This window comes from Meleagris gallopavo, chromosome 2 (genome assembly GCF_905368555.1).
Source record: "Meleagris gallopavo chromosome 2, MGAL_WU_HG_1.1, whole genome shotgun sequence".
In the NCBI taxonomy this organism is placed as follows: domain Eukaryota; kingdom Metazoa; phylum Chordata; class Aves; order Galliformes; family Phasianidae; genus Meleagris; species Meleagris gallopavo.
Window position 1 is genome coordinate 104,230,363 of NC_139405.1, and position 18,019 is coordinate 104,248,381.

The window sequence follows — 18,019 nt, forward strand, 5'->3', positions numbered from 1 at the left end:
AGAGGTTGCATCTGTGTTGGTGTAAGAGAAGCCATGCTTGGACAGATGGACTTCGTCCTTTCGCAAAAGCCATGGGAGATGTTCTTCAGGATCCAGCAGGGCAATTCCCATGCTGCAGTGTCTGCTAGAAATTGCCCCCACTGGAGCAATCCAAATGGCACTGGCCTGGGCCTCATTTCTATTACCATAAGATGGGAAAGCGGACATGATCGAGTAAAGAGGAGCTGGAGGATTCCCCACTAAGTTCAGGATAGATGGGCAGATGATCAAAAATGCATTTAGTGCCCTGTGGAGTCAAGTAGAAAATGTTTGCAAGGTTTGAAATTGGGCTCAGTGATCCTTACAGGTCTCTTCCAACTCAGGATATTCTATGGTTTGAAGGTCAGTTGAGCTTTGGCTTTTGGAGCCATCAGCTGGCACAGGTGGACCTTGTCCTCTGCATCTTGCTTGCTTCAGCTTCCCTCGACCTCAGGTGGTTAAAAATTTGGCTAAACTGAAACACATGCAGTTTGTGTCCAACTGCTCAGCTTGTTCTCAGCCCAATGTGCAGTGGCCAGACCCCAGTGGAAAAGATTAAGGCAGAGTGAAAGTACTCTAGGGTGCCCAATGGGTTGAGTCAGGGAAAAGGGAGAGGCTGGAAGCAGCGTGGCATCTTGGGCAAAAAACAAAGGCCAGTGGTTCCTGCACACGATGTTTCTGAGAGTTTCCCCAAGTTCCTGCCTGCTGGAGCCTCACCTGAGGTGCAGCCCTTGGAGCCCCATGCCTTGAGCTGTTCTCAATGTACAGGTCTCCTGGAAACTCAACCTGAAGATAGGTGTCATGGTTTTATGTTTTTTTTTTGTTTTGGTTCTCAGTATTCCGCATCAAAACATCATGTAGTGTACTGGGAGTTCAAGTGTTAATGCTCCAATTCCAGGCACCTATCCCTATACATTACAGAAGTCATGAGATCTGGCCCTTCCGGGTGGGGCGGTCTCTTATGCCTGGCAGTGGGTGCTGGAGGGTGCTTTCCTGGCCGTTCCAAGCTTTTCAGGTTTGAATCGGTATCGGGAACTCTCTCTCTCTCCTATTTTATTTGATTTATTAGTCTCAATTTCAATCAGATTGTATTATATTGTGTTATCTTGCATTCCGATATCATAATTAGTAAAATAAGTTTTCCTCCATAGATTGTTGCCGCTGTTTTTTTGTTTTCCTCCCTTCCTTCCCATTTTGTGGGCTGGGGAGGCTGAGTCACGGGTGTAGACTGATCTCGTTAACTCCGTGACAGATTTTTGGTGGAGAATGCGGGCAGCCCTGTTTCTTAGCTTTTAGAACGAATCTCTCTCTCTGCTCTTAGAGAGCTTCGTTAGGGAGCATTATCAGTAGTTTAGGTTTCTGTGCTGGAAAACTTGACCTTGAAAGACTAGGCGTGCTGCCAGTGTTCTGGGATATTTGTAAACTTTGAGCACTGCTCAGTCTGGGTAGTGCCTTTTTCTTTTTTTTTCCTTTTTTCCTCCTTCCTCTTGTCAGTTTCAATTCATTAACCCCTTTTTTAATAGACACCAGCAATGAACCCACTTTTCATTGTGGGGGTGTTGAGTAAAGGCTTACAAGCCGTCATGTTACTCTCAACCTATTGGCAAATTATCAAGGCCATAATTACTTGTTGTGGAATTATGTTCATATATAACTACCTAAGGGCATTGACGGAGACACCTGCATGGTACCTGTATGCAATGTGGTATGGTCTGAATTTTGACATTCACATCCCAGATGGAATGGCTAATTTTACAAACAGCACAATGTTCAGACCAGTCTCCAGGCTTCCTTATCGGTTTGTCAGACGGTTTTCGAATCTCGAATTAATACTCATGTGCATGCTATTGTTTTCCTGGATTATATTCCTTTACAAAGGGAAGGAGTCTCCTCCAGAACCAGAGAGTGCTGACTGGCAGGGAATATGGAGAGGTTTAGGAAAGATCTTAAAAGCAAGGGGACCCGCAGTGTCATGGGATTTTACACTTGAACATCTGTGGGATCCTGAGAAACTAAGTCAGTATTTGAGTCAGGGACAGCGCGGCTTACATAACTCTAAGGAGGTACAACTTATTTGGGGTTTGGCTTGTGCTTACCGCGCCCTATATAATACTATTCTGGAGAGAGAGAGTTTCCGAGCTGAGGTTCAAGCCAAAGTGGAGAATCTCCAAGTCAAATCTGATCAGGTACAAGAGACACCAGTAACAATATCAGTTGCTCCTGTGGAAGGCAAGAAATGGAAACGAGTGTCCACGCGTCTAGAACGGAAAAGAGAAGAAGCAGAGGAGGAGGAAGATCCAGGCGAGGGGCCCTCCTCAGAACCACCACCATCGCGAAAAGCAAAAGGAAAAACTAAGAGACATGCAGAAGAGACTGATGATGAGGACATCCTTATTACTACTCGTCGGCCCCTGAAGATGACTGATATCCAAGGTTCAAGAAAGGAGTTCACACGGGGCCCGAATGAAACTATTGTTTCCTGGTTGGTTCGTTGTTGGCACCGCGGGGCCAATAGTTTGTTTCTAGATGGTGATGAAGCTCGCCAACTAGGAGCCATTGCCAGAGACCCAGCTATTGACCGAGGAATTGGTCGATGTTTGGATGAGTCTGCCTCCCTTTGGGAACGAGTGTTAATAGCCGTGAAAGAAAGGTATCGCTTCAAAGATGGCTTGAAGCCTGTGATGAAAAGATGGGATACAGTTGAAAAGGGTATCCAGTATTTGAGGGAAATGGCTGTGGTGGAAATGCTGTTTGACCCTAACTTTGTTCCTAACCACCCACGACAAGACCGCGATCCTGAGAGAGTGAGGACGACGCCTGAGATATGGCAGAGACTCATAGCAACAGCACCAGACAGATATGCCGGTACACTACTGTCAGCTAATGACAGATACCGGGAACAAGAGAGAATACCCTTAGTTTTTGAATTGATTCTTACGCTCCAAAACTACGAACAACAGCTACCCCCAACTCACGTTTTCATTGCCGGCATCTCACAAATAACGGACCAACTGAATGAAATGCAGGAGCAAATGTCTCTACTGATTGATCGTGACAAACCTGTGCCAGTATCAGAAATGCCCAGTGAAGATCAGGATAATCAAAAGAGTCTACTGAAGGAGCTGATCAAACTAATGCGAATCCAACTAATTAACGACGATGAACCTTCCTGCTCATGGGCACCATCAAAAATCTCAGCTATTAAAAGCAAACGCTTTCCGGCTCCAGTGAGGAACAATACATCGCGAATTGCCTTGTGGCGTTACCTACGTGACCATGGAGAAGACATGAGAAAATGGCACGACCAAGCTACTCCTGGACTACAAGCACGGGTGAAAGAATTACAAAGCAGATCAACCACCAGTGCAGTTGCTCCAGTTATCACAGGTAATGAATAGAGGGACCCTGCCCTCAGCCAGGGTGGGGAAAGGGATAATCGAGTATATTGGACTGTGTGGATTCGATGGCCTGGCACGTCAGAACCACTGAAATATAAGGCACTGGTGGATACTGGTGCACAGTGCAATCTGATGCCCTCGAGTCATGAAGGGACAGAATCAATCTATATTTCCGGGGTGACTGGAGGCTCTCAAGAATTGACTGTGTTGGAGGATGAGATAAGCCTCACTGGTAAGGACTGGCAAAAACATCCTATTGTAACTGGCCCAGGGGCTCCATGTATACTAGGTATTGATTACCTCAGAAGGGGGCATTTCAAGGATCCTAAGGGGTATCGGTGGGCCTTTGGGATAGCTGCTGTGGACACAGACAACATTAAGCAGCTGTCTGTTTTGCCTGGCCCATCAGAAGATCCGTCTGTTGTGGGGGTGCTGCAAGTAAAAGAGCAACAGGTACCGACTGCCACAAAAACGGTGCACAGATGGCAGTACCGCACCAACAGGGATTCCTTGCTCCCCATTCATAAGTTGATTCGTCAACTAGAGGATCAGGGAGTGATCAGCAAAACTCACTCACCCTTTAACAGCCCCATATGGCCAGTACGTAAAGCCAGTGGAGAATGGAGACTGACGGTGGACTACCGTGGCCTGAATGAAGTCACACCCCCACTGAGTGCTGCTGTGCCGGACATGTTAGAGCTCCAATATGAACTAGAGTCAAAGGCGGCCAAATGGAATGCCACCATTGACATTGCTAACGCCTTCTTTTCCATTCCTTTGGCTGCAGAATGTAGGCCACAGTTCGCTTTCACATGGAGGTGCGTTCAGTATACTTGGAACCGTTTGCCCCAGGGGTGGAAACACAGCCCAACCATTTGCCATGGGTTGATCCAAACTGTATTGGAACAAGGCAATGCTCCTGAGCACCTGCAGTACATTGATGATATTGTTGTGTGGGGCGATACAGCAGAAGAAGTCTTCACGAAAGGAGAGCGAATAATCCAAATTCTTCTGTGTGCTGGTTTTGCTATTAAGCGGAGCAAAGTGAAAGGACCTGCTCAGGAGATTCGGTTCCTAGGTATAAAATGGCAAGATGGCCGTCGTCACATCCCAACAGATGTGATTGACAAAATCAGTGCCATGTCTCCACCCACTAATAAGAAAGAGACACAATCGTTCCTGGGCGTAGTGGGTTTTTGGAGAATGCATGTTCCAAACTATAGCCTCATTGTAAGTCCCCTTTATCATGTGACGCGAATGAAGAATGAGTTTATATGGCGCCCGGAGCAGCAGCAGGCTTTTGAACAGATTAAACAGGAAATAGCCCGTGCCGTGGCCCTAGGGCCAGTACGAATGGGACAGGGTATAAAGAACATCCTCTACACTGCTGCTGGAGAGAAAGGTCCCACTTGGAGTTTGTGGCAAAGAGCCTCAGGAGAGACCCGAGGCCGACCCCTGGGATTCTGGAGTCGAGCCTACAGGGGGTCAGAAGAGGGCTACACTCCAACTGAAAAGGAGATCTTAGCCGCATATGAGGGGGTTCGGGCTGCTTCTGAAGTAATCGGTACTGAAACGCAGCTCCTTCTGGCACCTCGGCTGCCAGTGCTGAACTGGATGTTTAAAGGAAAGGTTCCCTCCACCCATCATGCTACTGATGCCACTTGGAGTAAGTGGATTGCGCTGATTACGCAGCGAGCGCGGATGGGGAATCTCAACCGTCCAGGAATCCTAGAGGTGATCATGGACTGGCCTGAAGGCAAAAAGTTTGGAACATCACCAGGAGAAGAAGTAGCACGTGCAAAAGAGGCCCCACCATACAATGAGCTACCAGAAAATGAAAAGAAATATGCCCTGTTCACAGATGGATCATGTCGTATTGTGGGAAAGCATCGCAGATGGAAAGCCGCTGTGTGGAGCCCCACATGACAAGTTGCAGAGGCCACTGAAGGAAAAGGAGAATCGATCCAATTTGCAGAGGTAAAGGCTGTCCAACTGGCCTTGGATGTTGCTGAACGGGAGAGGTGGCCAATGCTTTATCTTCACACTGACTCATGGATGGTGGCAAATGCTCTATGGGGGTGGTTACAGCAGTGGAAGCAAAATAACTGGCAAAGAAAGAGTAAACCTATTTGGGTTGCTGAATTGTGGAAAGATATTGCTGCCCGAACAAAGAATATGGTTGTAAAGGTGCGCCATGTAGATGCTCATGTGCCCAAGAGTCGGGCTACAGAAGAACAGCAAAATAACCATCAGGTAGACCAAGCTGCCAAAATTGAGGTGGCTCAAATAGACCTGGACTGGCAGAACAAGGGTGAATTATTTGTAGCTCGATGGGCCCATGAGACCTCGGGCCACCAAGGGACAGATGCAACATATAAATGGGCTAGAGACCGAGGGGTGGACTTAACTATGGACGCTATTGCACAGGTTATTCATGATTGTGAAACATGTGCCATAATCAAACAAGCCAAAAGGATGAAACCACACTGGGGGGAAGGGCGATGGCTAAAGTATAAATATGGGGAGGCATGGCAGGTTGATTATATCACCTTGCCACGATCTCGCAGTGGTAAACGTTATGTGCTTACTATGGTGGAGGCAACCACTGGGTGGCTTGAAACATATGCAGTACCCCATGCTACCACCTGAAATACCATATTAGGTCTTGAGAAACAAGTCCTATGGTGACATGGTACCCCAGAAAGAATTGAGTCAGATAATGGGACTCATTTTAAAAATTCTCTTGTAAATACTTGGGCCAAAGATCATGGCATTGAGTGGATTTACCATATTCCCTACCATGCACCATGTAAAATTGAATGATACAATGGGTTGTTAAAAAATATGCTGAAAGCAATGGGAGGCGGTACATTTAAACACTGGGAGAAGCATTTGACAGAAGCCACCTGGTTAATCAGTACCAGAGGATCTATCAATTGTGATGGTCCTACCCAATCCAGCTCCCTACATACCGTAGACGGAGATAAAGTCCCTGTTGTACATGTAAAGAACATGTTGGGAAAAGCAGTTTGGGTTCTTCCAGCTTCTGGAAAGGGCAACCCTCTCCGTGGTACTGTTTTTGCCCAGGGACCTGGGACCACTTGGTGGGTAATGCAAAAAAACGGGGATGTTCAATGTGTACCACAAGGAAACTTGATGCTGGGGGAGTGCAGTCGATAATTCTATGTATATGTATATAGATGTGTGTGTAATGCATTTTAATCATCTTTCGCTTATATATGTATATAAATTAAGCATGATGTAGTGATGTAGAATAAGGGGTGGAATGTCATGGTTTTATGTTTTTTTTTGTTTTGGTTCTCAGTATTCCGCATCAAAACATCATGTAGTGTACTGGGAGTTCAAGTGTTAATTCCCCAATTCCAGGCACCTATCCCTATACATTACAGAAGTCATGAGATCTGGCCCTTCCGGGTGGGGCGGTTTCTTATGCCTGGCAGTGGGAGCTGGAGGGTGCTTTCCTGGCTGTTCCAAGCTTTTCAGGTTTGAATCGGTATCGGGAACTCTCTCTCTCTCTCCTATTTTATTTGATTTATTAGTCTCAATTTCAATATCATAATTAGTAAAATAAGTTTTCCTCCATAGATTGTTGCCGCTGTTTTTTTTTTGTTTTCCTCCCTTCCTTCCCATTTTGTGGGCTGGGGAGGGGAGGGCAGGGGCCTACCGCCCCCTGTCACGGGTGTAGACTGATCTCCGTGACAATAGGTGTGCCGTAGTTTAGAGGACTGATGATGAACGCTAGCAGAAAGCAGGAAGCAGGAGGCTGGGGGTTGGCCTCCTTGCAGGGGGAGGAGTTTTACCAGGTTTCGTTTCTGCTGCAAAAGAGGAATTCCCGGAAGGCCTTCGAATCCAAAGATAAAAGGTTGTATGTCCTTGCATGTGTTTAAATTGCTTTTGTAACAGATTTCTCTTGCTGCCTGAATAATGTGCTCTCAGCTTTTAACCTGTTTAATTTCTTCTATATCTGTTTATTGCAATGCAGGAGAAGGTTTCTTCCCAAGGAGATCTCAATCCTTCTGTGCCTCGGTCGCAAATTGTTGGGCTTAGTTTCCCTGTAGAAGCTCCGGTCTGACTCAGCTCAAAAAAACTCTTTGAATTCTTAAAAAAGCAAATTAACGTGATTATCAGCTCAACCTTTGCACTTTGTGTGCCACAACAAGTGTCTCTGGTTTGGTGGCACAAGAGGCAGATACTGCTTTGTGTTTTCTCTGCAAATTCTTCCACCTTTGACACCTTCTCCTAAGGCTGTCTGTTGTCACCCATGCTGTTGCTGGCAGGTCTCTGTCCTCTGCCACCCTCTCATTAATCGCTTCCCCCAGTTCCTGAGGACACCTTAAGGTTAAGCCATGGTGTGCTGTGAAGAAGCCAGAAGTGTGAATCCTTGTGGAAATCCTGCTGTGACCCCCAAGGAGGCAGCGGTGGCATCCTCAAATCATGGCTCTGGAGGAAGTGACCATGTTCTTCTCTCCCACAGGAGGCTCTTGCAGTGCTTCCATCTCTGTCCTGGGGCCACCACCTTCTGAGCTGCTGAGATCTGGTTCCACTAAGGGACAGCACCCTGCTACTTAGCTAAGGTCACCCCTGATTTGGCATTATTCTGTTACAATGGCAGAAGGATGTTCCAGACCACCTGGTGAGTTTAAGGGGGTCCTGCATTGTGTCTTCCTTCACCGTGAATGTCATTGAATCTGTAATTATAGAATTATTATGGTTGGAAAGACCTCCAAGATCACCAAGTCTAACCTCAACCCATCCCCATCGTGCCCACTGACCATGCCCCTAAATGCTGCCCCATCTGAGGTGCACCATTGGAGAAGAGGCCCAGATCCACTCTCAACATCTCCTCTGACCACCCTAAGATGGAACTTCACTGTGGCCTTCCCAAAGAGGAGACTATAGGGAGGGGCTCTTTGTCAGGGAGCGTGGTGATAGAACAAATGGCAGTGGCTTTAAATTTAGGGAAGATTAGGTTAGACATTAGGAGTAAATTCTTCACAGTGAGGTGAGGCCCTGGCACTGCTGCCTAGAGAGCTGTGTGTGCCCCATCCCTGGAGGTGCCCGAGGTCATGGATGGGGCTTTGGCCTGTGGGAGGCATCCTTATGGCAGGGTTGGTGCTGGATGGGCTTTAAAAGCCCTTCCAACACAAACGAGTCTGGGATTCTGTAGTTCCGTCTCATGGGCTTTAAAGGGATGCTCCCCCAGAGCTGCCAAGAACGATCTTCAGTTCACAAACCCTCTAGTGAGATTTTGAGATCAGAAGAACTAACCAGAAATCCCCTTTCTTCTGACAAGGCGGCAATGATGATATACTGGAAGAGGCTCCCAAGAAAAAGAGCAGGAGAGACCAAAATCCCGAGGATAGGGAGCGAGAGACTCTCAAGAACTGTAAGTAGGGAAAAGGCACAGTGCCTACTGACCCTGGGTTTGGAACATGCATCTCTGCAGCCCTGACATCAGTGTCCTTCCTGCAGGTAAAAGGATGCAAAGCGAACTAAAGACCGTCCTGGAGAAGTCCTCCCAGAAGCTGTCACAATTCCTCCCTATACTCAGCCAGCCTGGGGCAAGAGAGGGGATCCTATATCTCAGGTGAGTTGATGGGTATTTTTTTCCTTAAAGGGCATCTTCTAATTCTTGTGTGGAAAGGGGCTTTTGCCTCATAGAATCATTTAGATTGGAAAAGACCTCCAAGATCCCTAAGTTGAATCCGAACCCATTAATGTCCAATCTGCCACCCTTTGAAAGCCACAAGCCTATTGAACTTATTTAAATTTTAATTATGGTGGGGAGGCCCTGGCACTGCTGCCCAGAGAGCTGTGGGTGTCCCATCCCTGGAAGTGCCCAAGGCCACGGATGGGATGGGCCTCGGGCAGCCTGTGCTGGTGGGGGAACCCAGCCCACGGCATGGAGAGGGACTGTGGGGGCTTTGAGGTCCTTTCCAACCCAATCACAGAATGGCCAGGGTTGGAAGGGACCTCAAAGATCATGAAGCTCCAACCCCCTGCCACATGCAGGGCCACCAACCTCCACGTTTAACACCAGCCCATGCTGCCCAGGGCCCCATCCAACCTGGCCTTGAACACCTCCAGGGATGGACGGGGCATCCACAGCCTCTCTGGGCAGCCACAATCTTGACGTGTTTCCATGATTCTATGAAATATTCCTTTTTTTTCTCTCTCTGTGCTCAGGAACCGCCTCACAAGCTTGAAGCCCGACATTCAGACGGACCCCATTTACATCGGTCTCTTTGGCAGCACTGGGGCAGGGAAAAGCACATTGCTGAATGCCATCATAGACAAAAATTTCTTCTTGCCAGTGTCGGGGAGCAGTGCCTGCACATCCTGTGTGGTGCAGATCAACACAAACCGCAGTAAACAGTACGAGGCCAAAATTCACCTGCTCGCAGATGAGGCATGGATCATAGCTCTACGTTTCTTGAATGTCTCCCTGGAGACACTCGGGGTTGGGTTGGATGGAGCTTTTAGCACCTGATGGAGCTGTATGTGTCCCTGTTCACTATAGGAAATTGGACCTGATGGCCTTTAAAGGTTCCTTCCAACTCAGATGATTCTGCGATTCAATGTTTGCCTTTAGAGGAGAGAGGAAAGAGGCTTAGCTGGCTTCTCCAGAGGGAAGCACGATCTGCTGGAAGAATGTGGGAGGGGAGGATGTGACCCAAAGGCCAATGTTCCCCAAAGAAGTGATGGGCACTGGTGCTAGTTCCCGCTGGCTTAGGTGTGCCAGGAGGGAGGAAGCGATGGGATTTCTTCCAGACATCCAAGCCATAATTTCTGTATATCTAATGTGTCCTGCCAGGAGTGGAAGGATGAGCTGAAGGGTCTGGTGGCACTTGTGGACCCCAGTGAAGACAGTGAGGACAACAGTGAAAGAAGTGAGGCTGCTTTGAAGATCTCTGCTATCTATGGGAAAGGAGCTGAAACTAAGAGTTATGAAGAGTTGTGCAGGATGAAACCCATCGTTTCCATTCCCCCTTCAAGATGTATCATCTTCAGGGAAACAACAGTGAGTAGTCCTTCTATGTCATGGAATCCCAGAGTTGCACAATGATTTGGGTTGGAAGGGAACTTAAAGCCCATCCAGTTCCAACCCATAGGCACGGTCACCTCCCATAGACCAGGATGCCCAAACCTCATCCAACCCTGGTGGGGTTCTGGTGTCTCTGAGGATCTTTGCTACGGGGGTCACTACTTTATTCACTTGCTATGGCCCAGGCAGAAGAACTTTCGGACAAAATGTGCCCATATATCCGGAGTCCAACCAGTGCAGTAGGAGAAATGAAGGAAGAAGACACAAAAATGCAGATCTGGCCCCTGATCAAAAACGTGGAAGTGACTCTCCCATATTCACAAGTGATTCCGGAAGGTGTTGTCTTTGTGGATATTCCAGGGACAGGTGATTTCAACAGCAAAAGGGATGAGATGTGGAAAGAGGTGAGTGTGAGCTGCCCCACTAGGAGGGCAGGAATATTTGCTTCTCTGCATGTGGCATACTTCTTTTCTCTAAGGATCAGTGACGGAGAGGCCTGGGAACATCCATGGGGCTGTGGGGAACAGGGATGCCTTTAGCAGAAGGTGCAGGGTTGCATTCTGGTGTGGCTTGTCTGAGTTAATGGGAATAAAAGGTGCTCAGCATCTCTCATATGCAATCCCGTCCTTTATTTCTGGCCCTCCTTCCCCTCCTGCCCCTTGCAGAACATCAACAAGTGCTCTGTCATTTGGGTGGTCAACTCCTTCCAGCGGATCCTGGGAGAAAAAATCCATGAGATGCTGCTGAGAGAGGGCATGAAGGCTTTCCAGAGTGGGATGTGCAGGGACATCTCCTTAGTGGCCACCAAGTCTGATGACTTGAATCTAGAGGAATACAGATGGTAATGAAACAAGCAGGGTGGGTGATGCTGTGTGTCCCTTCTCCTTGCAGGATCTGGGGACTGCTAAAATCATTCAAATGTGTAATTTCTGCCTTATTTTTATCTTTTCAGGGAAAAAAAGAAAAAAAATGTGAGTATTTTTCAGCCTTACATTTCTTCATCCCTTTCATAGAATCATAGAATCGTAGAGTCATTAAAGTTTCAAAAAAACTAGTAAGATCAGCAAGTCCAACCATCAGCTCATTACCATCATGCCCAGTCATAGAATGACAGAATCATGAAGGTTGGAAAAGACCTCCAAAATCACCAAGACCAACCCCAACCCACCCCCACTGTGCCCACTGACCATGTCCGCAAGTGCCACATCTCCATCATTCTTGAACAGCTCCAGGAACAGTGATTCCATTTAAGGAAACTGGAGAATTTCCTATATGAATCAGTGTGACTTGAATAGAACTGACGGACTTGATACAGAAACCAGGAGTTCTGTGCAGTGCTTTGTTAAGAGAGTCCTTCATTAAGGAGAAACTGTTCTGAATGGTCCATTTGGCCTTAGAAGTTCAGGATCCCTAAAACATTATTGGGAAATGTCAGTAGTAATTCCTATTCTTTCTCGCAACACAGATAAATAAACATGATGCTATCCTGGAAAGGAACGAGGCTGTGAAACAGGAGAAGAGTAGAATGATAAAGAAAAAACTCGAGGTAATGTCCCTTGGAGAACCTGGTTGGCATACGTCTGTATGGCACTGTTCTTCTGGGAGTGTATTAACAGACATTTTCCATGATGTCTGGTCTCTGTCTAGTAGCCTCTGCTTGCTTTTTTTGCTCTGTGTTTGGTCCGTTCGTCTTCCTGGTCATCTCCAGTTTAATTCTCCACCGTCTATGAAAGAATCGTGTGGAATTTGATGGTGGAGATGTCCTCTGAACCAGCACTTGCTTCATGAAAAAGAAGAACCCAGCTCTCATTGCTCTGCAGAGACGAGCTCGAGGTGTTCCTGTCTTTCAGGAAAAGCTCCCAAATGACTTGGATGTGGTGCACAAGGCTGACCTCGTGTACACCGTCAGCGCCCGCGAGTACTGGCAGGAGGAGACGCTCAGCAGGGAGGAAACAGGTGATGGTTGGGTTTCTGGCTGCAGGTGGCATGCAGTGATGCAATGCAGGGCTGTCATAGAATCATAGAATGGCCTGGGTTGAAAAGGACCACAATGCTCATCTAGTATCAACCCCCTGCTATGTGCAGGGTTGCCAACCACCAGACCGGGCTGCCCAGAGCCACAGCCAGCCTGGCCTTGAACGCCTGCAGGGATGGGGCATCCATGCTCACCCAAGCTCTCGCCTGCTTGCAGAGATCCCGAAGCTGAGGGATTACGTCCGCAGGTTTTACGTCAAGCAGAAGAGGAACGTGCTAATGGATCACACCATGGAGGCCATCACTATTTTCTCTCTCATCAGGAATCTCCGGGCCAACGAACATGCTCAGGTTTGCCCAGAGCGGCTTTAGGGAACAGCTGAAGGGAAAGGTTTAGAGGTAGTTTGGCTCTGGTGGGGTTATTTATGGCTCTGTTGTGATCTTATTTTTTCTTTCTGTTGTCCATTGATTTCAGTATCAGCTTACAAAAAGAAGTCACTTGAGAGAGATCATGGTGCAGAAGATCGCTGATCTGGAGAAAGATATTAAGGAGTGCTTTCTGCCCATCGAGCAGCCACTCAAGGAAGGTGTAGAAGAAGCAAAGAGGTCCTATAAGGCAGCTATCCGAGGAATCCTCAATGTGAGTATAAATCAGTTCTCTGCTCTCTGCTGACAGTGGCAGGGCTTGAGGAAACAGCATGGAGCTGTGTCAGGGGACAGTCAGATGGGGGTTAGGGAAAGGCTGTGCCCCAGAGGGCAGTGGATGTGGAGCAACTCCCCAGGGCAGTGGGCAAGGCTCAGAGCTCAGGAGCACTGGGATACCACTCTCAGATGTATGCTCTCCGGATGGTCCTATGTGGAGCCAAAAGTTGGACTCAGTGATCTTTTTGGGTCGCTTCCAACCATGGCCAGACTGTCCCTCATCACGCTTCTTTCTGCCCTGCAGCGCAACCACGGGTACCAAGGCTACCACAGGACCCTGAGGGCCGTGTGCCTGAAGAAGGGGGTCTATGCCTCCCGCACCTTCTACCGGATAGACATCAACAGCTCCTTGGCACAGCCCATCTACGAAAAGATCGACATGAATTTTGGGAAAGTATTCAGGTGAGAGCTTGCTTGTATTCAACCCCAGTTTCCATAGAATCCTAGAATCATTCGAGTTGGAAGGGACCCTTAAAGGCCGTCTGATCCAACTCCCTTGCACTGAACAGGGGCACCTACAGCTCCATCAGGTGCTCAGAGCCCCGTCCAGCCTGACTTCGGCTGTCTACTGGGACACCCACCACCTCTTTGGGCAACCTGTGCCAGTGCTTCTTAGAATGAAATCATAGAGTCCTGAGATTGGGGATTGCCATTGTCCTTTTTGATGAATTTCCTACCCTGACAGGATCCAGATGGGCACCTGCTCCACACTGAAAACCTGCCTTGATGCTTTCAAAGAGGCCGTGCAGCAGAAACTACAGGAAGCCCACATCAAACTGACGACTGACAATGAGCACAAGCTGGCATTCCTCAAGCAGGAGGTACACTTGCCTTGCAAGGGGAGCAAGAGGAGATGGAGAGGGATAAAGCACTGCTTGTGTAGGACCTGTCGAGATGACTTGCTTTGTTTGAAGTTCCTGGAGAGGACACAGAGGGAGATACGAGCAGTTCTACCTGGTCTTCAGCAAGCATAATCTCCAGCAGTGTTAAGTTCTTCCACTCTTTCTTGAGTCCTGGAATAAAACTTCCCAGTTGGACATCTTCATATTAATTCAGAGCAGTGGAAAAATGATGCTCACTGGTCATCTGTTAAATGCCATACTCCAGTCATCGTTATTAGTATGGGGTTATTAGTATGAAGTTGTTAGCTTAGGTCTTCTGCAAAAGAGCAGTGATGCAGAGGCACAGCTGCCCAGGGAGGTGGTGGGGTCACCAAATCTGGAGGTATTCCAGAGCCATGGGGATGTGGGCAGTGGGCATGGTGGGGTGGGCTGGGGTTGGACTTGGGGATCTTGGAGGTCTTTTCCAGCCTGAATGATTCTATGATTGTATGACTGTCGTGCTGGTGGGCAAGCATTTGAACTTATTCTTGTAGACAGACTTCATTGTCAGTGAGGCTGAGAAACTTGTCCTTCAGAAAAAAGCAGAGATCTACCAGTCCCTTGTAGCATCCATTCAGAATGACCTGCTACTCTGCTATGAAGGTATGACCATCACCTTTGTCCTGAAGGTTCTTTCAATTTTAACAGGATGACCCCAATAAGGGCTGAGCAGAAGGGTGCAAGCTTATAACTTACGTATAGAAAGGGTGGGAAGAAATCCACAGGGAAAAGGATCGTCTGTTAGGTGGTCATTGACTCACAGAGATTTCAGAAGTCCAAAGTAGCCCATGCTCAAATATGGAAATTTATCTGCCTGATTTACACCAATTTGTTAATTTTTGTTAATCTACAGACATTTTCTAGTGCTGATTCATTCCTATTTGTGTCTCTGAAGGAAGAAACAAAACTAATAAGCTCCTTAATCTGTTTCTTTCTTCCTTTCCTATCAGTAGATGGCATACTTAGGAAACAAAAAAGTTAAAATCCAGCTGGTTGAATGCAGGTCCCTGGCATGAGCAGAGGCAGATGGGTCTCCTGCTGTAGAAAACCACAGCTGTGACCTTGTGACCCTTTCCTAAACCAAAGCACTGCCCCCACTCCCCTTGTGCTGGACCCCGATGTGACAATGACCCCTTTGCCACAGAGGCTGCTGCAGTGAGAGGACAACAAGCCTGCCAGAGGATGCAAACTATCCTTAGCAATGGTATCATGAGAGCGGTGGAAAGTGGGATGTTTGAAAGAGCTGAGAACAGCATGAGAGAGCACCTGCAGAACATGAAGGTAAGTTGGGTGCCTTCGTGTTCCTTGGGGACCTCTTCACAGTCGTGGGCAGAGCTTTGCAAGTAGAGGACAATGTCCTCAAAAGGAGCTTGTGTACATATGTGATAACAAGAATGCGTTTTCCTGTGAGACATTGGCTCACTTGTGGTTCTTGGTGATGGTTTTGCTCACATGCTGCACTCTTTGGCTGCACAGAATCACAGAATCACAGAATCATAGGGGTTGGAAGGGACCTCTGGAGATCCTCCAACCAAAACCCCTGCTAAAGCAGGCTCCCTGTAGTAGGTTACAGAGGAAAGTGTCCAGGTGGGTTTGAATATCTCCAGAAAAGGAGACTCCACCACCTCTCTGGGCAGCCTATGCCAGTGCTCTGCTGCTGTCACTGTAAAGAAGTTATTCCTCATGTTTGTATGGAACTGCCTGGGTTCCAGTTTGTGCCCATTTCTCCTTGTCCTGTTGCTGAGCACCAGCAAGAAGACCCCATCCTCCTGATCTCCACCTTTCAGATATTGATCAGCACTGATCAGATCCCCTCTCCCCTTCTCTTCCCCAGGCTGAACAGCCCCAGGGCTCTCAGCCTCTCTCCACCAGGAGATGCTCCAGGCCCCCACCATCTCTGCAGCCCTCCTCTGGGCTCTCACTGTCCCCCTTGAACTGGGGAGCCCAGCACTGGTCTCAGTGCTCCAGATGTGCTCTCCCCAGGGCAGAGCACAGAGAGGAGGATCACCTCCCTTGCCTTGCTAGCCACACTCCGTGCAATGCACCCCAGGGTTGTACTGACCTTCTTGGCCATCAGGACGTACTGCTGGCTCATGGTCAACCATCAGTCAACCACTGGTCGACTGTCAGTCAACCAGTGATCAACCATTGGTCAGCTGTTGGTTAATTGTTGGTCAACCTGTTGTCCCCCAGGACAACCAGGTCCTTCTCTGCAGAGCTCCTTTGCAGCAGCTCAGCACCTAATCTGTACTGATGTGTTCAGTTATTCCTTCCCGTGTGTAGGACCCTACACTTGCCCTTGTTGAACTGCCCCTCACCATTCTGCATTCAGTGTGCTCAGGACAATGCATTTTTATTTTACCCAGAGGCTCTGCCCTGGAAATATTTAACTCCTATAAAGTATTGAGCCCTCTCAGAACAACCATGCTCCATTCTGAACTGTTGGCTTGTGCTGCAAACCACCCTCTCCTCGTACACCAACACCAGGGATCAGACCAAGAAAAGATGGGTGGTGGCTGCTCCTGTGCTTCCTCTGCTGGGAGGTGACCAGGTGCACTGACTGGGACTGGGGGGATGAGGAGCTCCACTTCTCTCCCCTCCTGATGTGCTTGGTCATGTGATGGCTGCAGGAGCAGATCACCAAGAAGCTGGAGAAGGACTTCTCCAACATGCTCAGCCTCGCCTTTTGTCCCTGGGATCAACTGAATGGCAAGCTGCCAGGTACAGCCCCGTAGATGGGTTGGGGGCTCTTTGTGCAGATCCCACATCCCCTTCCTGAGGGTGTGACAGGGGTGGGTGACAGCGTGACGCAGACATCCAGAGCTGCAGTCTCACCATGAAGTGCTTTCCTTGCGTTCCCGTGGACATCAGAGGGACATGCCGTAAGCAAGCGTTGTACCCACATCCCAGCCAGAGCCTCAGGACTCCCCAGCTTGTCCCAGAGCTCTGCATTCTACAATCCCCAAATCCGTACACATCTGTATGGGCACAGGTTTGGTGATGGGGTCAACTAAATCCCAGCTGGGTACACCAACTTCTTGAGAACTTGCATGGAGGAATCTCTCCTATTCTCCAGAGGCAGATGTCCAGCTGACTCTAACAGGCTCCTCTGTTTTGCAGACTTGCAGAATGAATTCTTGAACATCAGCTTCATTCACAAGACCCTGCTGCAATCAGCCAAAATGTCTTAGAGAGCTGCAGGAATTGCCCCTGATGGTGTGGTCTTATTACTCGTGGTTGCGGCTTGCTCTCTTTATCCTGTGACTTCATAGGAAATTATCTCCAATGTTTTTTGTTTCCTGCATTTCTGAGATATCTTGTATGCATTTTATAATACTGACAAAGTAAGAGTCGTGGGCAATTCTTAGTGCCCCTTCCCTGCATGCCTACAAGCCAAACGTATCCTGATTTTACTAGCTGGGCTTATATGGGTCTTGATGCTTCAGATTTTTCAAATAAAATAAAAGTGTTGTAAACAAATCTGTGTACACTTAGTGTGCTCCTGTGAAAGCCAAGCTTGGGTAAAACCAGCCCCAAACAGCTGCAGAAGTGCTTCCCTCTGCAGAACGATCCAATGCAAAGCAGAGGTGATGGGTTTGCATGGGGCACAGATACTAAAGGTGTGCTGGGCTCACAGGGAGGATAGAGGTGTCTCAGCAGCTCCAAACTCCAACCAGAAATAGAAGAAACCTTCCTTGTGGGAATCACAGAATTGGAATCATTGAATTATTCAGGTTGGAAAAGACCTCTCAGATCACCCAGTCCAACCCCAGCCCACCCCACCATGTCCATTACCACATCACTCAGTTCCACATCCCCACGGTTCTGGAACACCTCCAGGAACAGTGCAGGTGCTTGCATCAGCATTTGCACAGTGCAGAACTTGCTCCAGTGTGCAAGAACGTTGTCACTGCTGTGAGGAGGTACAGCCAATGAAACCAGGGCACAAGGGAAACTGTCTCACCACAAAGGGGCGGTGC

General features: G+C 48.2%; 1 protein-coding gene across 7 annotated transcripts; it reads left to right on the plus strand.

Annotated features, from left to right (window-relative positions):
- Positions 1–940: 940 nt before the first annotated feature.
- Positions 941–17,519, plus strand: LOC100550229 (nuclear GTPase SLIP-GC-like). 7 transcript variants are annotated; one of them, XM_085218211.1, is made up of 19 exons: positions 941–1,033; positions 7,912–8,070; positions 8,731–8,823; positions 8,910–9,024; positions 9,624–9,846; positions 10,252–10,458; positions 10,668–10,886; positions 11,148–11,323; positions 11,435–11,453; positions 11,948–12,028; positions 12,333–12,438; positions 12,584–12,807; positions 12,932–13,096; positions 13,403–13,560; positions 13,844–13,979; positions 14,534–14,642; positions 15,184–15,320; positions 16,670–16,760; positions 17,160–17,519. In XM_085218211.1, exons 2-19 carry the CDS (start codon positions 8,043–8,045, stop codon positions 17,228–17,230), a joined length of 2,358 nt encoding a protein of 785 aa, XP_085074337.1. In that variant the 5' UTR covers positions 941–1,033; positions 7,912–8,042; the 3' UTR covers positions 17,231–17,519. The 7 variants fall into 7 exon arrangements, with proteins under 7 accessions (XP_085074337.1, XP_085074339.1, XP_085074335.1 ...); XM_085218213.1 differs by having other exon boundaries at positions 1,023–1,043; XM_085218209.1 differs by lacking the exon at positions 941–1,033 and adding an exon at positions 6,798–6,920.
- The last annotated feature ends 500 nt before the right edge of the window (positions 17,520–18,019 follow it).